The sequence below is a fragment of the Eubalaena glacialis genome, chromosome 9, assembly GCF_028564815.1.
Source record: "Eubalaena glacialis isolate mEubGla1 chromosome 9, mEubGla1.1.hap2.+ XY, whole genome shotgun sequence".
Taxonomy (NCBI): domain Eukaryota; kingdom Metazoa; phylum Chordata; class Mammalia; order Artiodactyla; family Balaenidae; genus Eubalaena; species Eubalaena glacialis.
The window spans coordinates 1,221,396-1,238,628 of NC_083724.1; the positions used below are offsets into that span (position 1 = coordinate 1,221,396).

Consider the following 17,233-nt stretch of genomic DNA (forward strand, 5'->3'; position numbering starts at 1 on the left):
CCACAGAAGCAGGCTTCCTGTACAGTACATCCTCTCCCATCTTGCAAACTTTAGCAAATTAAAAAACTTTTAACGCCCTTTACTGTTATGCAAAAGCCCTTAAAAGTAAATTACAGGTATTTTGACATTCCAACCTTAAATACTTGAGTCTGCAACTCTAAAAATCTAGAATATAACCAAAATAGCATTATTATATTTAAAAGGTAATTCTTCCTAGATGTCATGTAATTCCAGCCCATGCCCAGCGGGCCAGGCACTCAGCAGCACGTGATGACCCTCGGCTCTGGGGAAGGCCCTCATGGCCTGCCTGCGGGCAGTTGTGGCTTCCCGGTGCTGTCCCTGTTTACTGCCTGGGGATGAGAGGAGAGGCCGTCCCGGGCAAGGTCCTGGGCCACGTGCCCCACACCTGCCTGCAACCAGCGGCCGCGTCACCTTCCACTGCCCAGAGCGGTTTACAGCCGCGGCAGTCTTGACACCGTGGGTCTGAGGCAGCGGTTCCCAACCTTTTTGGCACCAGGGACTGGTTTCGTGGAAGGCAATTTTTCCATGGACTGGGGAGTTTTGGGGGGATGGTTCAGGCGGTAATGCGAGCAGGGGGAGTGACAGATGAAGCTTCACTTGCGCTAGCCCGCCGCTCACCTCCTGCTGTGCGGCCTGGTTCCTAACGGGTCCGGGGGCTGGGGACCCCTGGTCGAAGGTACTTGGCGTCATGGTTTAAAATGTGTGGTTGAGGTCTCTGTTCTTTCCCTAACCCCCAGGTTGTGACTCGGCTGATTCACCTCTTGGGCGAGAAGATCCTGGGCAGCTTCCAGCAGGGAACTGCGACAGGTGCGTGCCCGGGCCTGCAACCTGGGAGCCCCGCCCACCCCACCCAGAGCCCCGCCCATCCGCCCAGAGCCCCGCCCAGAGCCTCTACTTAGGTTGAAACCCCCCTCACAGTGTTAGAACTTTTGCTTTCAGCCGTCAAACACAACGTTTAAAACTATTCCCTCATCCTGGTGTTCCAAGCTTCCTCCTGGTGTCATTTCCCTTCTGTCTGAAGACGTTCCTTTAATAATAGTCCTTTTAGCGCAGGTCTGCTGGCTACAAATTCTCTTAATTTTCCTTCATCTAAGACTGTCTTTACTTCACCTTCGTCCTGAAGGATACTTTTTGCTGGATGTGCAATTCTGGCTTGACAGTGCTTTTATTTTGGCACTTTAAACATTTTGTACTACTTCCTTCTGGTCTTTGTTGCTTCTAATGAGAAATCCAGACATTCAGATTGTTCCCAAGTAGGTAGTGCATCATTTCTGTCTGGCTGTATTCAGGATTTTCCTTTGTCTTTACTGTTTAGAAATTTGATTTTGAAGTGCTTGGGCATGAATTTCTTTGGGTTTATCTTGTTTGGGGTTTGCTCATCTTCTTGAATCTGTAGGTATATATATATATATTTTTTAACTAAATTTGGAAAGGTTTCAGCCTTTATTTCTTCAAATACTTTTCCAGCCCTGTATTCTTTCTCCTCTTCTGGAAATTCACAGAAGCAAATGTTAGACCTTTTGTTATTGTCCCAGTGTCTCTGGGACACTGTTCGTTTTTTAATCTTTTTTCTCCCTCTGATGTTCAGATTGAGTACTTTCTTTTGATATGTCTTCAAGGTCACTGGCTCTTTCCTCTGTCTTCTTGATTCTGCTCCTAAGGCCACCCAGAGAATTTTTTATTTCGGTTATTATATTTCTGCATTTGGTTCAAGACAGTCCATGACAGCTGTCTCTGTCTGGTTATGATCACTGCTTTATTGCCTCGTCAAGGACTTCCAAATTCTGTGACATGTTGTCTTTTTTTTTTAATTTATTTATTTATTTTTGGCTGCATTGGGTCTTTGTTGCTGTGCGCGGGCTTTCTCTAGTTGCGGCGAGCGGGGGCTACTCTTCATAGTGGTGTGCGGGCTTCTCATTGCGGTGGCTTCTCTTGTTGAGGAGCACGGGCTCTAGGTGCGCGGCTTCAGTAGTTGTGGCACACAGGCTCAGTAGTTGTGGCTCGCGGGCTCTAGAGCGCAGGCTCAGTAGTTGTGGCACACAGGCTCAGTAGTTGTGGCTCACAGGCTCTGGAGCACAGGGTCAGTAGCTGTGGCCCACGGGCTTAGTTGCTCCGCAGCATGTGGGATCTTCCTGGACCAGGGCTCGAACCCATGTCCCCTGAATTGGCACACGGATTCTTTTTTTTTTTTTTTTAAGAATTAGATAACCTGAATAGCCTTATATCTATTAGAGAAAATCAATTTTTTTTTTTTTAAATTACACTATACTAGGTGTGCTTTATTTATTTATTAATGGCTGTGTTGGATCTTCGTTTCTGTGAGAGGGCTTTCTCTAGTTGTGGCAAGCGGGGGCCACTCTTCATCGCGGTGCGCGGGCCTCTCACTGTCGCGGCCTCTCTTGTTGCGGAGCACAGGCTGCAGACGCACAGGCTCAGTAATTGTGGCTCACGGGCCCATTTGCTCCGTGGCATGTGGGATCTTCCCAGACCAGGGCTCGAACCCGTGTCTCCTGCATTGGCAGGCAGATTCTCAACCACTGCGCCACCGGGGAAGCCCGGCACACGGATTCTTAACCACTGCGCCACCAGGGAAGCCCACATGTCATTTTTGTCTGTTAATTGTCTTCTGTTCAAGTTAAGATTTTCCTGGCTCTTGGTATGCCTGGTAATTTTGGATTGTATCCTGTATTTCGAGTATTATGTTATGAGAGTCTGGTTCCCATTTAAATCTTCTATTTTTGCAGACTGTCAATGTGCTTATATTCACAGAGCAAGTCCTGGCCCTCTTCCCTGGGCTGTGTTTGAATGTTAACTTAATTCTCAAGGCCTTTGCAGTATTGCTCTGGTCTGCTGTGCTTGTATGCTACCCAGAGCCAGTGTAAAGCCTGGCTGGTATGCCACACTGGATTCTGTTCTCAGAGCCTCTGCTGTGCGATCCTGGCCAGTTTCATGCATGGGCTGCTTGGGGGTGAAGCCAGGACTTCATACTAGATCTAGAGGACTCCCTTCTCCATCTCCCCTCTCTAGTGCAGGGAATGGAGAGTTGGGAGCTCCACCCTGCTGTGTCTGCAGCCCCATGCAGGAACTTGGGGCCCTGGAAAGCCTCCCTGGAGGCAGCACCCAGTGCGGAGGGGGAGGGATGGACCCTGCTTGGCTGTAGCTGGGACAGGGCAGTGGCACTTCTACCCTTGCGGCATTAGTAGAATGGTCTTCCCACAAGTTGAGGTCCTAGCCCGTCTGCCCTCCTCTCCACGCCCCTCTGGGTCTCCTGAGAACTGTGTCCAGAGCCTCCTTGTAACTGGTGGCAGCGGTTAGGTGCGATATGCCGGCTCCATCTCCTTCTTGGTCAGAACCAGAACCTCCCACATGCCTTTCTTAAAGGCTAAAAGAAAACTATCAGAAGCTGGCAGTAGAATTCCCCTCTGGTTCTACCTCAGACGGAGGGTTCTAACGTCAGAGGTCACTGGGAAAGAGCGAGAGGAAGGGGATTCCCCACAGAGAAGCTGCCAGAAAACCGGTGAAAAGGGGCCCCCTGCTGCCTCGCATGCAGCTGCCGACTGGCTCAGAGCCCTCACTTTCTTTCCCTGCCCCCAGGTTAGCTCTTAGGGGCCCCTCTCTTTGCCTTCTGCAGCCCCCGCTCTGGCTTCTGGGTCAGGCCTTGCAGGGACCCACACTCCATGCCTCAGGACCCACCGCTCCTCCCCAGGGACGAGACCAGCAGAGTCAGAAATGGATGCCCTTTTGGCGGAGCTGGACCTTCCTGCATGGCCGGTGCCTGCACCTGGCACCTGGCCATGCCCTTCCCAGTCGGGAGGGTCGGTGCAGGAGCTGGGCTGGCACAGCGGCCGGCCAGGGGAGCCAGGAAGAGAGCCTTCGATGTGTTGGGGCCCCAGAAGACGGGGGTCTGGCTGGGACGTGGGCAGCAGGAGGGGTGAGGCTGCCCCTTCAGCCACCTCCATGAAAACAGGAGGTGCCACTTGCCAAGCAGTAACTTTGTGTTGGGAATGAACTTCAGCCGGGGACGCTCGGACGGAGGCTGATGAGCTCGTGGGCCCATGTGCCCGCTGCCTCCGTCCCTGCTGCTGTGGGCTTCCTGGCCTCGTCTAGAGAAGGGGAAGCCTGTGGCCTCAGGCACAGGCACCCCAGGCCCCGCCCTGACCAGCCCTGGGTGGTTTTGTGCCTCACCCCGGGGTCTGGAAACCCCACGCAGACGAGGTGGTAGAAGGATGTCGATCTCCTAAACCTCAGGCTGTTTACTGTCTCTGGAGCAGTCAGTGGAGAACTCCAGGAAGCGGGGCAGGTCAGAGGATGGGCCCTCCCCTGGCCAATCCTTTCAACTCTTTGCGTTTTCTCTGGGCCTCACGGCCTTCTCTGCATCTGTGCGTCTGTGTCCCCTTCAGTGGGCCCAGTCCTGGTGTGTATGAAACGCAAGGGCGCCACAGTGTGGTTGATAATTTCAGCGGGAAAGGCGGGGCTCTGGTTGTGGAGACTAGGGGCAGACCCTCGTGCCTGTTCCTCCTGCCCAGGCCTCGTGTGCCGTGGTGTCACCTCGAAACATCCAGGGACACTGAGACTGTGCCAGTGGCAGCCCGATTCCGCAGGCCAACGCACGCCCTTGTGCTCTGCAGGTCACCAGTTTGGGCTACATGCTGTAGGCAGCAAGTGGGACTCGGGGAACCCTGCCAGCAACCTCTCCACGGTGGCCGTCATGCCCGTGTCAGAGGATGTGCCCCTCACCGCCTTCACCCTGGAGCTCAAGCACGCCCTCAGCGCCATCGGTAAGCCCTGCCCAAAGTCACCTGAGGTCCGGCTGGACCCCCTCCTCCTCCTGCCTCTCATCCTTCCAGGTTCTCCTGAAAGAGCACTTAGTGTTGCCCGCAAGGCTAAACCCTGGGCAGGGGGTGGAGAGGGGTGCAGTGGTGGGGAGACGACTGTCAGTGAGACGGGCGCCTCTGGACAATCTTGATGGGCAAACCCTATCTCACAGGAGCTGGTGTGAGTCACACCGCACTGCTCCTCCCAGCTGAACTCTGGGGCCTCCAGGGGCACAGAGACCCCTGAATCGCCCCCCGCCAGCAGGAGCCCATCTTGGGGTGTGAGCCTGGGGTGGGTGCATGCAGCTGCTCCACTGCTCGGAGGGAACACCGCAATGGCTGGGGGAGCCGACTGACCACGTGGAGAACACCCGCAGCTGGGGTCAGGCAGCTTAGGTCATGTTTCCAAGTTCCACGGCTGTTAAGTTTGGGGGCTCAAGAACAAGAAACTGAAATTCCTGAGAACTCTTAGGAATTCCCCAAATCATAAAGTATTCCATATTCTTAACACTTTATGTATATGTTTTTATATAATTGTGAGCGACCATAGTAAGAGACAATAAGTCAATTTTCTGAGATAGGGCTATCCTAAAGCTTTCAGGGGTGTCTTCAAAAATGATATAACAATAGGTGCAGTGAATGTTACATTACTATTATGGAACTACACATTGTGACAAGAGTATGTATCTTAATATGGCGAAAACATGCTCTACCTGAAACAGACACTTGATAACAGAAGGCGTTAAATAAATGCCAAATGAAAATGATTTATAAAATTGAATATACTACTATAAATATTTAATATGTAAAAGTTATTCTCCAAGGGAAAATTTAAATCACAGAAAGCATTAATTTCCATTAGTCTCGGTCTTTGTTTCATAACAAATATTCTGGGTGTAGAAAACATCATACGTTTTTCAGTGGCGTTGGTCAGACTGTCCAGGGCACACCCGAAAGATCTGCAGTTGCACAGTGGAGATGTGTTGATTCATAAAAGCTTATTCCCTTTTTTTTTTTTAAAAAAAAAAAACCTTTTATTTTGAAATAATTACAGATTCACAGGAAGTTGTAAAAATAGTAAAGCGCGAGCCACACACCACCCCCTGCCCCAGGTTGCAGCACAGCATCCAGACCAGGAGGTTAGCGTCCGTGTGTTGTGCTGATGTGACATTCATGTGTGTCCATGCGCATTTCTGTTTCTTCGAGGAACTGGGGATCTTGACAGGGATTGCACTGAACTGTTGGTGGCTTTGGGTGGCACTGACATCCTAGCAATGTTAAGTGAAAGCAGGCATCCTGCCTCGTTCCTGATCTTAGGGGGAAGCTTTCAGTCCTTCGCCTTCAAGTAGGATGTTAGCGGTCAGTTCTTCATGTGTGGCCTTCAATATGTTGAGGAGGTTTCTTTCTATTCATAATTTGTTGAGTGTTTATATCATAAAAAGATGTTGAATTTTGTCAGTGCTTTTTCTGCATCAATTGAGATGATCATACTTCCCCCCCTTTGTTCTGTTAATGTGATTTATTACATTGATTGATATTCATATGCTGAGTCATTCTTGCATTCCAGGAATAAATCCCACTTGGTGTGGTATGTAATCCTCTTAATACCCTGCTGAGTTTGGTCAGCTCCTCTTTCCTGAGGATTTTGCATTGTCAAAGGTGCTCTTCGGTAGTTTCTCCTGGCATCTTGGTCCCACGGAGACTTTGGTACTGGTGGGGCGGGGCGGTGCTGGCCCCGTGGAATGAGTTAGGAAGTGTTCCCTCCGAGTCAATATTTTTGGAAGAGTTCGAGGAGGATTGGTGTTAATTTTTCTTTAAATATTTGGTAAAATTCCCTAGTGAAGCCACCTCATGCAGGGCTTTTTTTTTTTTTTTTTTTTTTTAACTGGTCCAGTTTTCTTACTGGTTATAGGTCTATTCAGATTTCCTGTTTCTTCATGGTTCAGTCATGGTAGGTTGTGGGTTTCTAGGAATTTGTCCGTTTCATCCAGATTATCCAGTTTGTTAGTGCAATTGCTCACTGTACTCTCTTGTATTCCTTTTTATTTCTGTAAAATAGCTAATGTCCCAATGTCATTTCTGCGTTCAGTAATTTGAGTCTTTTCTCTTTTTTTCTTTATTCCTCTAGCTAAAGGTTTGCCAATTTTATTGACTCTTTCAAAGAACCAACTATTGGTTTCATTGATTTTTCTCTGTTTTCCTATTCTCTGTTTTATTTATCTCTGTTCTGATCTTTATTATATCCTTACTTCTGCTAGCTCTGTGTTTAGTTTGAGATTCTTTTTCCAGTTACTTAAGGTACAAAGCCGGTTGTTGATCAGAGATCTTTCTTCTTCCTCAAAGGAGGCATGTGTAGCTGTAAACTTCCCTCCTAGCTATGCTTTCGCTGTGTCCAGTACATCCAGGAATGTTGTTATTTTTGTTTTCATTTCTCTCAAGATATTTTCTCATTTCTCTTGTGATTTCTTTGACCCATTGGTTGTTTATGCATGTGTTGTTTAATTTCCATATATTTTTGAGTTTTCCAGTTTCATACCATTGTGATCAGAAAAAATACTTTGTGTAAATCCAATTTTTAAAAAAATTTTTATTGGAGCATAGTGCTTTACAATGTTGTGTTTTAGTTTCTACTGTACAGCAAACTGAATCAGCTTTACATATACATATATCCCCTCTTTTTTGGATTTCCTTCCCATTTAGGTCACCACAGAGCACTGAATGGAGTTCCCTGTGCTATGCAGTAGGTTCTCATTAGTTATCTATTTTATTTATTTATTTTTTTTTAAGAAAGATTCCATTTTCTCTCATTTCTTTTTCTTTTTTAATTAATTATATTTTAATTTGGTTGCGCCAGATCTTAGTTGTGGCAGGCGGGCTCCTTAGTTGCGGCTCGAGGGCTCCTTAGTTGTGGCATGCATGTGGGATCTAGTTTCCTGACCAGGGATTGAACCCAGGCCCCCTGCATTGGGAGTGTGGAGTCTTAACCACAGAATCTAACCACTGCGCCATCAAGGAAGTCCCAGTTATCTATTTTATACACAGTATCAATAGTGTATATATATCAATCCCAATCTCCCAATTCACCCCGCCCCCTCACCCCCCGCCTTGGTATCCATATGTTTGTTCTCTACATCTGTAAATCCAGTCCTTTTGTTTTTTTTTAAGTCTTTATTGAATTTGTTACAATATTGCTTCTGTTTTATGGTTTTGGTTTTTTGGCCCCGAGACATGTGGGATCTCGTCTCCCTGACCAGGGATCGAACCTGCATCCCCTGCATTGGAAGGAGAAGTCTTAACCACTGGACCACCAGGGAAGTCCCTGTAAATCCAGTCTTTAAAGTTCTTTAGGACTTGTCTTGTGGCCTAACATACAGTCCGTCCTGGAGAAAGGGAAGAGTGTGTGTTCTGCAGCTGGGCGGGTGGCCTTTCCTCTTTGTGCATTTTGGTGAGTGTGCAGTGGTATCTTGTTTGGGCCTGAATTTGCATTTCCCAACAACTAAGAAGTTTGTTTGTTTACTGGCCATTGAGATACCTTCTTTTGCAAGTGCCTGTCAAGTTGCCCACCCTTTTTATTGGTTTGTTATCTTTTCCTTGTTGATGGGCAATCTGGATACAGTCGCTTTATTGGATGAAAGTGTTGCAGATATCTTTCCCTCTGTGGCTTGTTTTTTTTATTCTTTTAATGATATCTTTTGACAAACACAAGTTGTTAATTCTAATATAGACCAATTTATTTATCAATTTTTTCGTATATTGTTACTGCTTTTTGTGTTTTATTGAAGAAATTTCATCCTGCCCCCAAATCATGAAGAGGTTCTTCTAAAAACTTTATGGTTTTACCTTTCAAGTTTACAATTCATTGGAGATTGATTTTGGTGATGATATGAGGTAGAGTCGGGATTCATTTTTCTATAGGCTCTTCAGCTGACCCAGAGCCCTCACTTAGAAGGACTGGACTCTGCCCTGCGGTGCTCTTTTGCTGACAGTCAGGTGACCACATTTGTGGAGGGTGTTTTTAGAGTGAGGATCTAGGCCAGTGGTCCTTTTCTTCCACCTGTGAAGGTGTCCACTTCCTCTGGCTTCCAGAGTTTGGGAGAGAGGCCGTGTGACAGCCAGGCTGGCAGTGACTGTCCAGGCCAGATCTGTCCTGGAGCAGCAGCCGTGCCCAGCAGAGCCGACACATGAGTGCCTACGAGTCACCCCGTGTCCACGCACTGCCCTGGACCTGCCCGTGACCTGGGCCCTAAGCAGACCCTCCCAGGGACGGGGCTGGTCACCACATTCCTGACTGGCTGGGGCTGCAGCCCGCGCCTTGAGAGCCCAGAGCACCACCTCTGGGGGGCTCCACACTTTCCCGAGGGCCTCCTCAGAACCCTCCGAGTCCAGGCAGGCGGGCCCAGAGCAGGAGACGTGCACTGAGGGCCAGATAGAGCCCAGCCTGGGGCCCCCTGAGGACCTCAGGGCTGGGCTCCTCAGTGTTCCTGCAGCCAGACACGGCCTGCCTGTCCCGCCTCGTCCTAGATGTCCGAGAGGTGGACGGGGTGAGCCACTGCAGTGCCCAGGAGTGCCCGCCCTCGCAGGCACGTGAGGCGTCAGCCCCGAGAGGACTCCCTCTCTCTGTCAGACCCATGCGGGGTGACCAACTCGAGCTGGAAGCTCTTCCCGGCCTGGCCCGACCTGGCCTGACCCCCAGAGCAGGACTGCAGCCCCCAGGGGGACCAGCGCCCTTTGCCCCGAGCCCCCAGAGGAGTTGCTTTCCCACATCAGCCGGCTTCTGCCGTTTGAGTCAGAGCTGCACAGACGCACAGGTCAGTCCAGCCGCATCACAGGGCTCCACCCTGTGAAACGCGCCCTTACGCTTGTGCCTCCAGGAAAGCAGGTGCTGCCAGTTAAACACAAGGCGGTGATTTCTTGTCTCTCGCCTTCTGATTACAAGCCCTCGGGGAAGCTCGGGTGTAAGTGCGGGTGTAAGAAGGAAGCCATGGGGAAGGCCCCGGCTCCTCCTGCAGCAGCGGGACTTCCGCATCCTCAGGGCGGTCCAGCAGCCTTCCTGACACTGAGGGCCGCTGGCCTCTCAGCTTTGTCCCTGCCCCTGGCGGCCCTCTCACATATTCTGACGCTGGCCCTCCTGGCTGAGAGCAACTGTGTCTGTGTGGACGGCAGCTCTGAGACTCTGTAGATGGAGGAAGCACGCTGATCCCAGAGACACAAAATGTGAAAACGTGTGCATCTAGACACTGGTGAACCGCACCTGACTGGATCCCAGCCAGCCGGGCTGCCTTGGATTTGGGAAGCTGTCTAATCTCGCACTTTACAAGCTCGTGCTTCCCTGCCCCCGTGCACACACAGTCTCGGTGCTGCAGAGATCCAGCCCCTTCGTGTGTAGAGGAGGAGACTGAGGTCAGAGAGGCCGCCCCTCCCTGTACTGGGTGCAGCCCTTCCACCGGCACCCCTGCAGCCTCACCTGCCCAGAGGGTCTCCTTCAGGGCCACAGCCACTTCCTCCTGAGTGCTGAAAGGCTCATTGCTTTCCAGAAGAGCAAACTCCAGGAGAAGGCAGGGCCTTGCTTGTCCTCCAGTGTGAGCTGCCAGCACGGTTTTCCGTATTTGGTGGTTGCGCTTTCAGGCCCCGCCCTGCTGCTGACCAGTGCCAACGTAAAACAGCGCCTTGGCTCTGCTGCTCTGGACAGGTACGCCGGCCTCCATGTCGAACAGCCTGGCCGAGCTTGGCTTCCTGCTCTCAGTGGGTCCCAGCCCGGCCTTGAAACGCGCCCTGGCGTCTGCACCCCTGTCTGTGCCTTCCAGTATCCACGAGTACCGGCTGTCCAGCTGGCTGGGGCAGCAGGAGGACATCCACCGGCTCGTGCTCTACCAGGCGGACAGCACGCTCACACCCTGGACCCGGCGCTGTATCCGGCAGGCCGACTGCATCCTTATCGTGGGCCTGGGCGAGCAAGAGCCCACGGTGGGCGAGGTGAGCCGGCCTGCGGGAGTGGGGCAGTGGGCGGTGGGGCCTCAGCAGGTGGGGTCCATGGCCAGGGCTTGGGAGGCGGGGGCGGGCCGGGCCGGCTGCTGGGTTGGGCCAGGCAGTGGGCGTGGTCAGAGGGCTACAGGCTGGGCAGGTCTTGGCGGGAGGGGGGCCCCACTCTCTTCTCAGACCCCTTGTTTCTCTCTTTTCCTCTGAATGAAGTATTTCAACAACTCAGGAAGGGATGGATAATAAGAGCATTCACCCAGGTATTTGCTCTACACATTTTGGAAACATTTTGCCGTGTTTACCCGTGACGGTTGTTTTAGCAGAGGCAGGCAGGTACCCCAAAGTGGCCAGTGGCCACTTTACAAGGCAGAGGCTCTTGTAAAGTCAGAGCCTCTGTCCGTGTTTCAGATTTTTACTATGTGTGTATATGGCACGGTTTTTTTTTTTATATAAATAGTGTTCTAGTTTATACCATCTTGAAGTTTCCTTTTTCCTCAACACTGACACTTTTGAATTTTATCCATATCGTCTCACTCATCTTATGGCTGTTTAGTTTCTGTTTGTGAGTGCCCCACCGTCTGCCTCTTCTCCGCCAGCGGGCTGTGCAGTTACTCCACTACACGCGTGTGAAGGGGTGTCTCCAGGGCGCCACCTGGGATTGCTGCCGAGCGGCAGAGGCTGTGTGTCCTCAGGTTCAGGGAGCTGCCAGACTGCACTCCTGTTGTGCGTGTGATGTGGGCGAGGCCTGGGGCTCCCTGCTCTGCACTGTCCGTCCCCTGTGTTCCCAACTTCCTGGGTGTGAAGTGGACTCTCGTTGTCCCTTTGCTTTGTGTTCCCCACCTCCTTCCTCTGCCCCGTCGTCTGTTCTCATTTCACACTTCCACCCCGGTCCTGGGACAGCTACAAACTCGTCATCTCCGATGTGGGTTCCTGTTCTTACCAGGAGTGGTGGTCCCTTGTGGGGGAGTGTTTGCAAAAGAAGGTTGTGGTGTGTGCGCCGCCTCCCTTCCTGCAGGCCCCCGGAGCTCCCTCATGCCCCCTCACCCAGTCCCGCACCCCCTGGGTCACAGCTTCACAGAGGAAGGGCCAAGCATACCACAGCCGGGTCGGTCTTCAGACCAGGGTACCACCCGCCAAGGCCAAGACCTGTGTTGGGCTGGGAGGTGAGGCGGCATCCAGCGTGGGACCTCTGTGGACAGCCCCGTGCTGGCCTTCGGCTCTGTCCTGCTCAAGCCTGCGGCCTCTGCTGGGCTGCCTGACGCGGGGCTCCGCTCTCCCTCAGCCGGAGCGGATGCTGGAGACCTCGGCTGTGCGCGCCCAGAAGCAGGTGGTCCTGCTGCACCGGGAGGACGGGCCTGCGCCGGCCCGCACTGTGGAGTGGCTCAACATGCGGGGCTGGTGCTCCGGCCACCTGCACCTCTGCTGCCCTCGCCGCGTCTTCTCCAGGAGGGGCCTGCCCAAGCTGGTGAGGCCCGGGGCGGCTGGGGGCCCCGGCGACCTGCTTCGGGCCGTTTCCCTCTGACTCCGCTCTGAGCCCGCTGGCCCTGACGAGGGCGCTTGCTCTCCAGGGGCTCACCCACTCCTGCGCACTCACGTCTGCTTGAGCTTGGTCTTCGGATTCCCGTGGCCACAGGGTGACATGCCCCCCAGATGGGGGAGCCCCTACGGGGGGCCGAAGCCCAGAGCGATGGGCCTGGGCGCTCGCATTCAGCTGAGGCCTCGGAGAGCCCGGTGGCCTCACGTTGGCACTGCTTCCTCCTTTGGACAGAAAAGCACACAAATCCTGAGGCACCTCCTCCTCAGGGGTCCTCAGCCCTGGCGGCTGGGCGCAGGCCGTGGTGGGAGCGCAGGGGCCGCCGGCTGGCCGCGGCCCGCCCAGCCCCGCAGCTTGGTGGAGGCACCCTGCCAGCGGCGTCTGCCTCCACCTCGGGGCTGGTGGGCTTCGGCTGGGCCCGTCGGCATGTGGCCCAGCTGCCCGCACTGCCCGCCCCACCCCGAGAGCCCTCCCAGGTGAGCCCGGGCGCCGAGGTGACGACAGGGTCGGGATCAGACCCACCGGCCGCGTCCAGGAGGAGCTCTGGGTCAGGAGTGGGGGAGAACAGCCAGGTCACGTCGGGTGTGGGAACTCGGCCCAGCCCTCCGCGTCTGCCGGCCTCTCGCGCAGGTGGAGCTGTACGAGCGGGTCTGCCAGAGGCCCCCGGACCGGCACTCGGACGTCTCCCGCCTGGCGCGGGTGCTGACCGGCAACGCCATCGCCTTGGTACTCGGGGGAGGGGGAGCGAGGTGAGTCCCACCCCTTCCCACGGGCCACGCGTGGGTACGTGTGCGCGTGCGCCCCTCCTCCCCAGGCTGGGCTGGCGCACATGCCCGGCAGTGTTTCCCACGGGCCGGGTCCCCTCCTTCCACGAAGACAGTGCAAGAGAATGTATTTCTCATTCTGATCGTCTCCTCTTCTGAAAACTCTGTTCTGATCCTTTGCCAGTCTTTCCATTGGGCTGCGGGTGCGTTTCTTTCCATTTTAATGCACACTTTATGGAACAATGATCTGCTCTGCTCACGACCCTCGTGAAGCAGCCTTTAGTTTCTTGGGCTGGTGGGTTCCTTTAAGGACTTTTAACCCAAGCCACTCGTACCCCAAGTTGTCCTGACGCTTGCTGCCCTTCTCCTGACCTTGGTTAAAGAGAAAAATACACGTGGGGCAGAAACGGAGGGGCAGGTGTGTGGTGAGGGTGTGACAGGCCAAGGCCCCGGGGTGAACCGGTCGGCGTGAGAAGGGGCAAGGCAGCACCTCCTGCAGCACCTGTGCTGGACCCCCGCCCCTCTGAGGGCCAGGTCCCAGGGCCAGGGGTGCCCTGTGGGGTGGAGCCCCTCACACCCCTGGCCTCGGAGGACGTCAGGCCAGTCGCTGGGCTGGCGGGCTTGTGCCGCTTCCCCGGCACTGCAGCGAGGCTCCCTGAGTGCCAGGGCTGGGTGCCAGCCCTGCTTACCGTGCTGGCCACCTCTCCCCAGGGCCTGACGGAGGAGCCTGGCTCACCACGCCCTTGGCCCGAGGACGTCCCTTCCAGAGTGAGCTGGAGTCGCTGTGTGCGTGCACGCTGCAGGGTCGGGGCTGTGCTCGTGTCCGGCCCCTCTGCTCCTCGGCTGATTGTAGCTGGAGAGGGTCAGAGAAATGATGCAGATGAGCCTCAAAACTGCTTGTCTAGCTGGATTCATGCTCCTCACTTCCCCACCATTGGAGACTCTGAGGCTCGAAGTTCTGGCCTGAGACCCTTACAGCCAGGAAAGTGGGGTGGACACGGGAGGGCCTGCCCTTCCTGGAGACCCCGCCTCCTCACCCCCAGCCTCTTCACTGGCCTCCTCTTCCTTCACAGCGCACGTTGTGGCCTCTCTCCGAGGGCTGGGCTGCAGGGGAGGGATCCCACGGTCTGTAGGCAGCGGGCCGGGGTGGAACGCCCTGCACGTGTTGACCCTGGCACCCTGAGTGCGGCCTGGCCTGGGTGGTGAAGTAATGAGTACTCTGCTCGTTTATTTCGGATGATTTGGGGGCATCGTGTAGTGCCATGTTTTTACCTGAAAGCTGAGCCAGTGGGCCTAGAAAATCAGGTGATTTACCCAAAGTTGCCAGGATGGGGGGAGCACTCAGGCTACTTTCTGCAGTGAGGTGCCCTGGAGCAGCTGGCCCAGACTTGGACCTGGTTTGCAGCAGCATTTTTAATGAAAATTTAGTTAAAGTAATACTTAGTTTAAAAGCCATGTGGCCATTCTGTAAGGCCATACGGTATCTGTATAACACACAGCAGTCTTCTGCCCAACCTGCCCCACCAACAAATCCAGAGATATCCCACAGACAATATCCCATAGACAGTCACTTCCAACTTTTCTTCAGCTCTTTTCTCATTTACGTTTCTTTTTTTTTTTTTATTGAAGCATAGTTGATTTACAATGTTGTATTGGTTTTAGGTGCACGGGACAGTGACTCCGTTTTATATATGTGTGTGTGTGTATGTGTGTGTATATATATATATATAGTATACATATGTTGTTTTTCATGTTCTTTCCCACTATGGATTATTACAGGGTATTGAATATAGTGCCCTGTGCTATGCAGTAGGACCCTGTTGTTTATCTATTTCATTTTTTTCAGTTTTAGATGACTAAGTTCCTAACCGCCCCCACATATGCACAGGGTCAAAGTCTGTTTGTCCGTCTCTGTCATGTATCCTCCGTCTATCCTCCTCCTCAGCACAGGATCCCGGTGTGGTCCCCTCCCTAGTCAGCCAGTGCTCACTGTTTGCCTTACAGCAAGGTGGGTCTTCTTTGGAGCTAAGCCTTATCCTACCGTATATACGGCTGTGTCTCCCTCCTTAAGCCTTATCCTACCGTATATACGGCTGTGTCTCCCTCCTTAAGCCTTATCCTACCGTATATACGGCTGTGTCTCCCTCCTTAAGCCTTATCCTACCGTATATACGGCTGTGTCTCCCTCCTTAAGCCTTATCCTACCGTATATACGGCTGTGTCTCCCTCCTTAAGCCTTATCCTACCGTATATACGGCTGTGTCTCCCTCCTTAAGCCTTATCCTACCGTATATACGGCTGTGTCTCCCTCCTTAAGCCTTATCCTACCGTATATACGGCTGTGTCTCCCTCCTTAAGCCTTATCCTACCGTACATACGGCTGTGTCTCCCTGCTCAGAGTAATAATTGCGGCAGTTGCCGTTTGCTCAGTAGCCCACCCCAGATGCTGCTGGAGACGCAGCCCCCCTCAGTGTGCTCAGCCCACCAAGTCATCTCTGCTGAACTCACTCTGCAGCGGCCTCTCAGCTCTGCTGGTTGCTCCCCAGTCATGCTGCTGGGATGTTGCCTTGGAGTTTCCCTTCACCATGATCCTGGGAACTGCCTTTGTCTCTCTCCTGTGTCCAACTCCACTTCTGGATACCATGTCTTCCTCTTTCTTGGTACATTCCTGATTTTGGTGGAGTTCATACTCTAGGAATTTCCTTAAGAGAAGATGCATGGGAGGGAAAAGTTTCAACACCATGCTTAGCAGAAAGTACCCTCATCCTGCTCTCACACTTGCATGACAGTTTGGTTATGGAATTCTAGATGGAAATAATTTTCCCTGAGAATTTTAAGGTGTGGTTCCATCATCTTTTTAGCTTCCAGTATTGCTGTTCTGAAGTTCAGTGTCGTATTATTCACGAAGCCTGTTCCTTCTGGATCTTGTAGGAGACTCTCTTCACTCTTGTGTTTCTGGAAGTACTTGATGATGTGCCTGGGTGTCTTCTTTTCCCCCATTAGGCTGGGCAGACCCCCAGTGGGCCCTTTCAAATTCGGAAATTCATCAGCTTCAACCCTGGGAGTGTTGGATGAGGCCCACACCCCCTGCTCCCTCCTCTCTCTTCTGGATCACCATCCAGATGACCCCTCATCCTCTCATGCGCCTACCTTTTCTTTTCTCTCCCAAGTTTTCCATCTTTGTCTTTTTGTTCTACTTTCTGGGTGATTTTTCTCAAATGTATCTTCTGATTGATCTATTTTGCTGAGATGTTTCTAATGTTTGAGTGCTTTTTTCAGTTTTTTCTGCGTGTCCTAGTAGTACAGTTTGAATTTCTCTGAGAATAATAATGCTTGCTTAGTTTTCCGTTCCGTGCCGTGCCGGCCTGCGTCAGCTTGGTCCCGTGGACTCCACGTCTCTGAGGTTGTCTGTGTGCCCTGACCGCGCCTGTGGCGTCGCCGCGTGGGACGCTGTGGGCCCCGGGCTGTGCCATCCTCCTCCTCCTCCTCCTGTCCACAGGCATTTGCGTTGTTTTCTGGGTTTGGTTACTGAGCACAGAACGGCTACAAGCGTTCTTGTACAGATCTTTCCCGTGGACACATGTGCTCTTCTCTCGGGCTAATACCTAGGAGTGGAATTACCTGTCCACGGGGTAGCTGAACAGTTTTACACCCCCACTGGCGGTTTTGAGAGTCCGGGCTGCCCACATCTCTGTCACCCTTGGTATGGTCCGGGGTGTAAGTTGTGGCCACGCCCCTGGTGGGAGGCCGTGCCTCACTGAGAGTCTGATCTGCACCCCTGGACTCAAGCTCCAGGTGCCTCTTGGTCATCAAGTTCCACGCGCCTCTCTCACAGGTGGCTTGCCCTCTGCTATTTAGTTAGAGGAGTTATTTGTATAGTCTGAATACAAGTCTTTTTTTTAACTTTCTTTTTTTTAATTAATTAATTAATTTAATTTTTGGCTGCGTTGGGTCTTCGTTGCTGCGCGCGGGCTTTCTCTAGTTGCAGCGAGTGGGGGCTACTCTTCGTTGCGGTGCGCGGGCTTCTCATTGCGGTGCCTTCTCTTGTTGCGGAGCACGGGCTCTAGGTGCGTGGGCTTCAGTAGTTGCGGCACGCGGGCTCAGTAGTTGTGGACTGTGGGCTC

The 17,233-nt window shown here is 52.8% G+C and overlaps 1 protein-coding gene across 1 annotated transcript in view; it reads left to right on the forward strand.

Moving 5' to 3' along the window:
• Nucleotides 1-17,233, forward strand: part of PNPLA7 (patatin like phospholipase domain containing 7) — a 69,873-nt gene that overhangs the window by 44,568 nt on the left and 8,072 nt on the right. Inside the window, 6 exon segments of the mRNA XM_061199524.1 lie at nt 759-828; nt 4,650-4,799; nt 10,461-10,524; nt 10,640-10,808; nt 12,094-12,276; nt 12,976-13,094. Coding sequence (XP_061055507.1) covers nt 759-828; nt 4,650-4,799; nt 10,461-10,524; nt 10,640-10,808; nt 12,094-12,276; nt 12,976-13,094 — 755 coding nt within the window.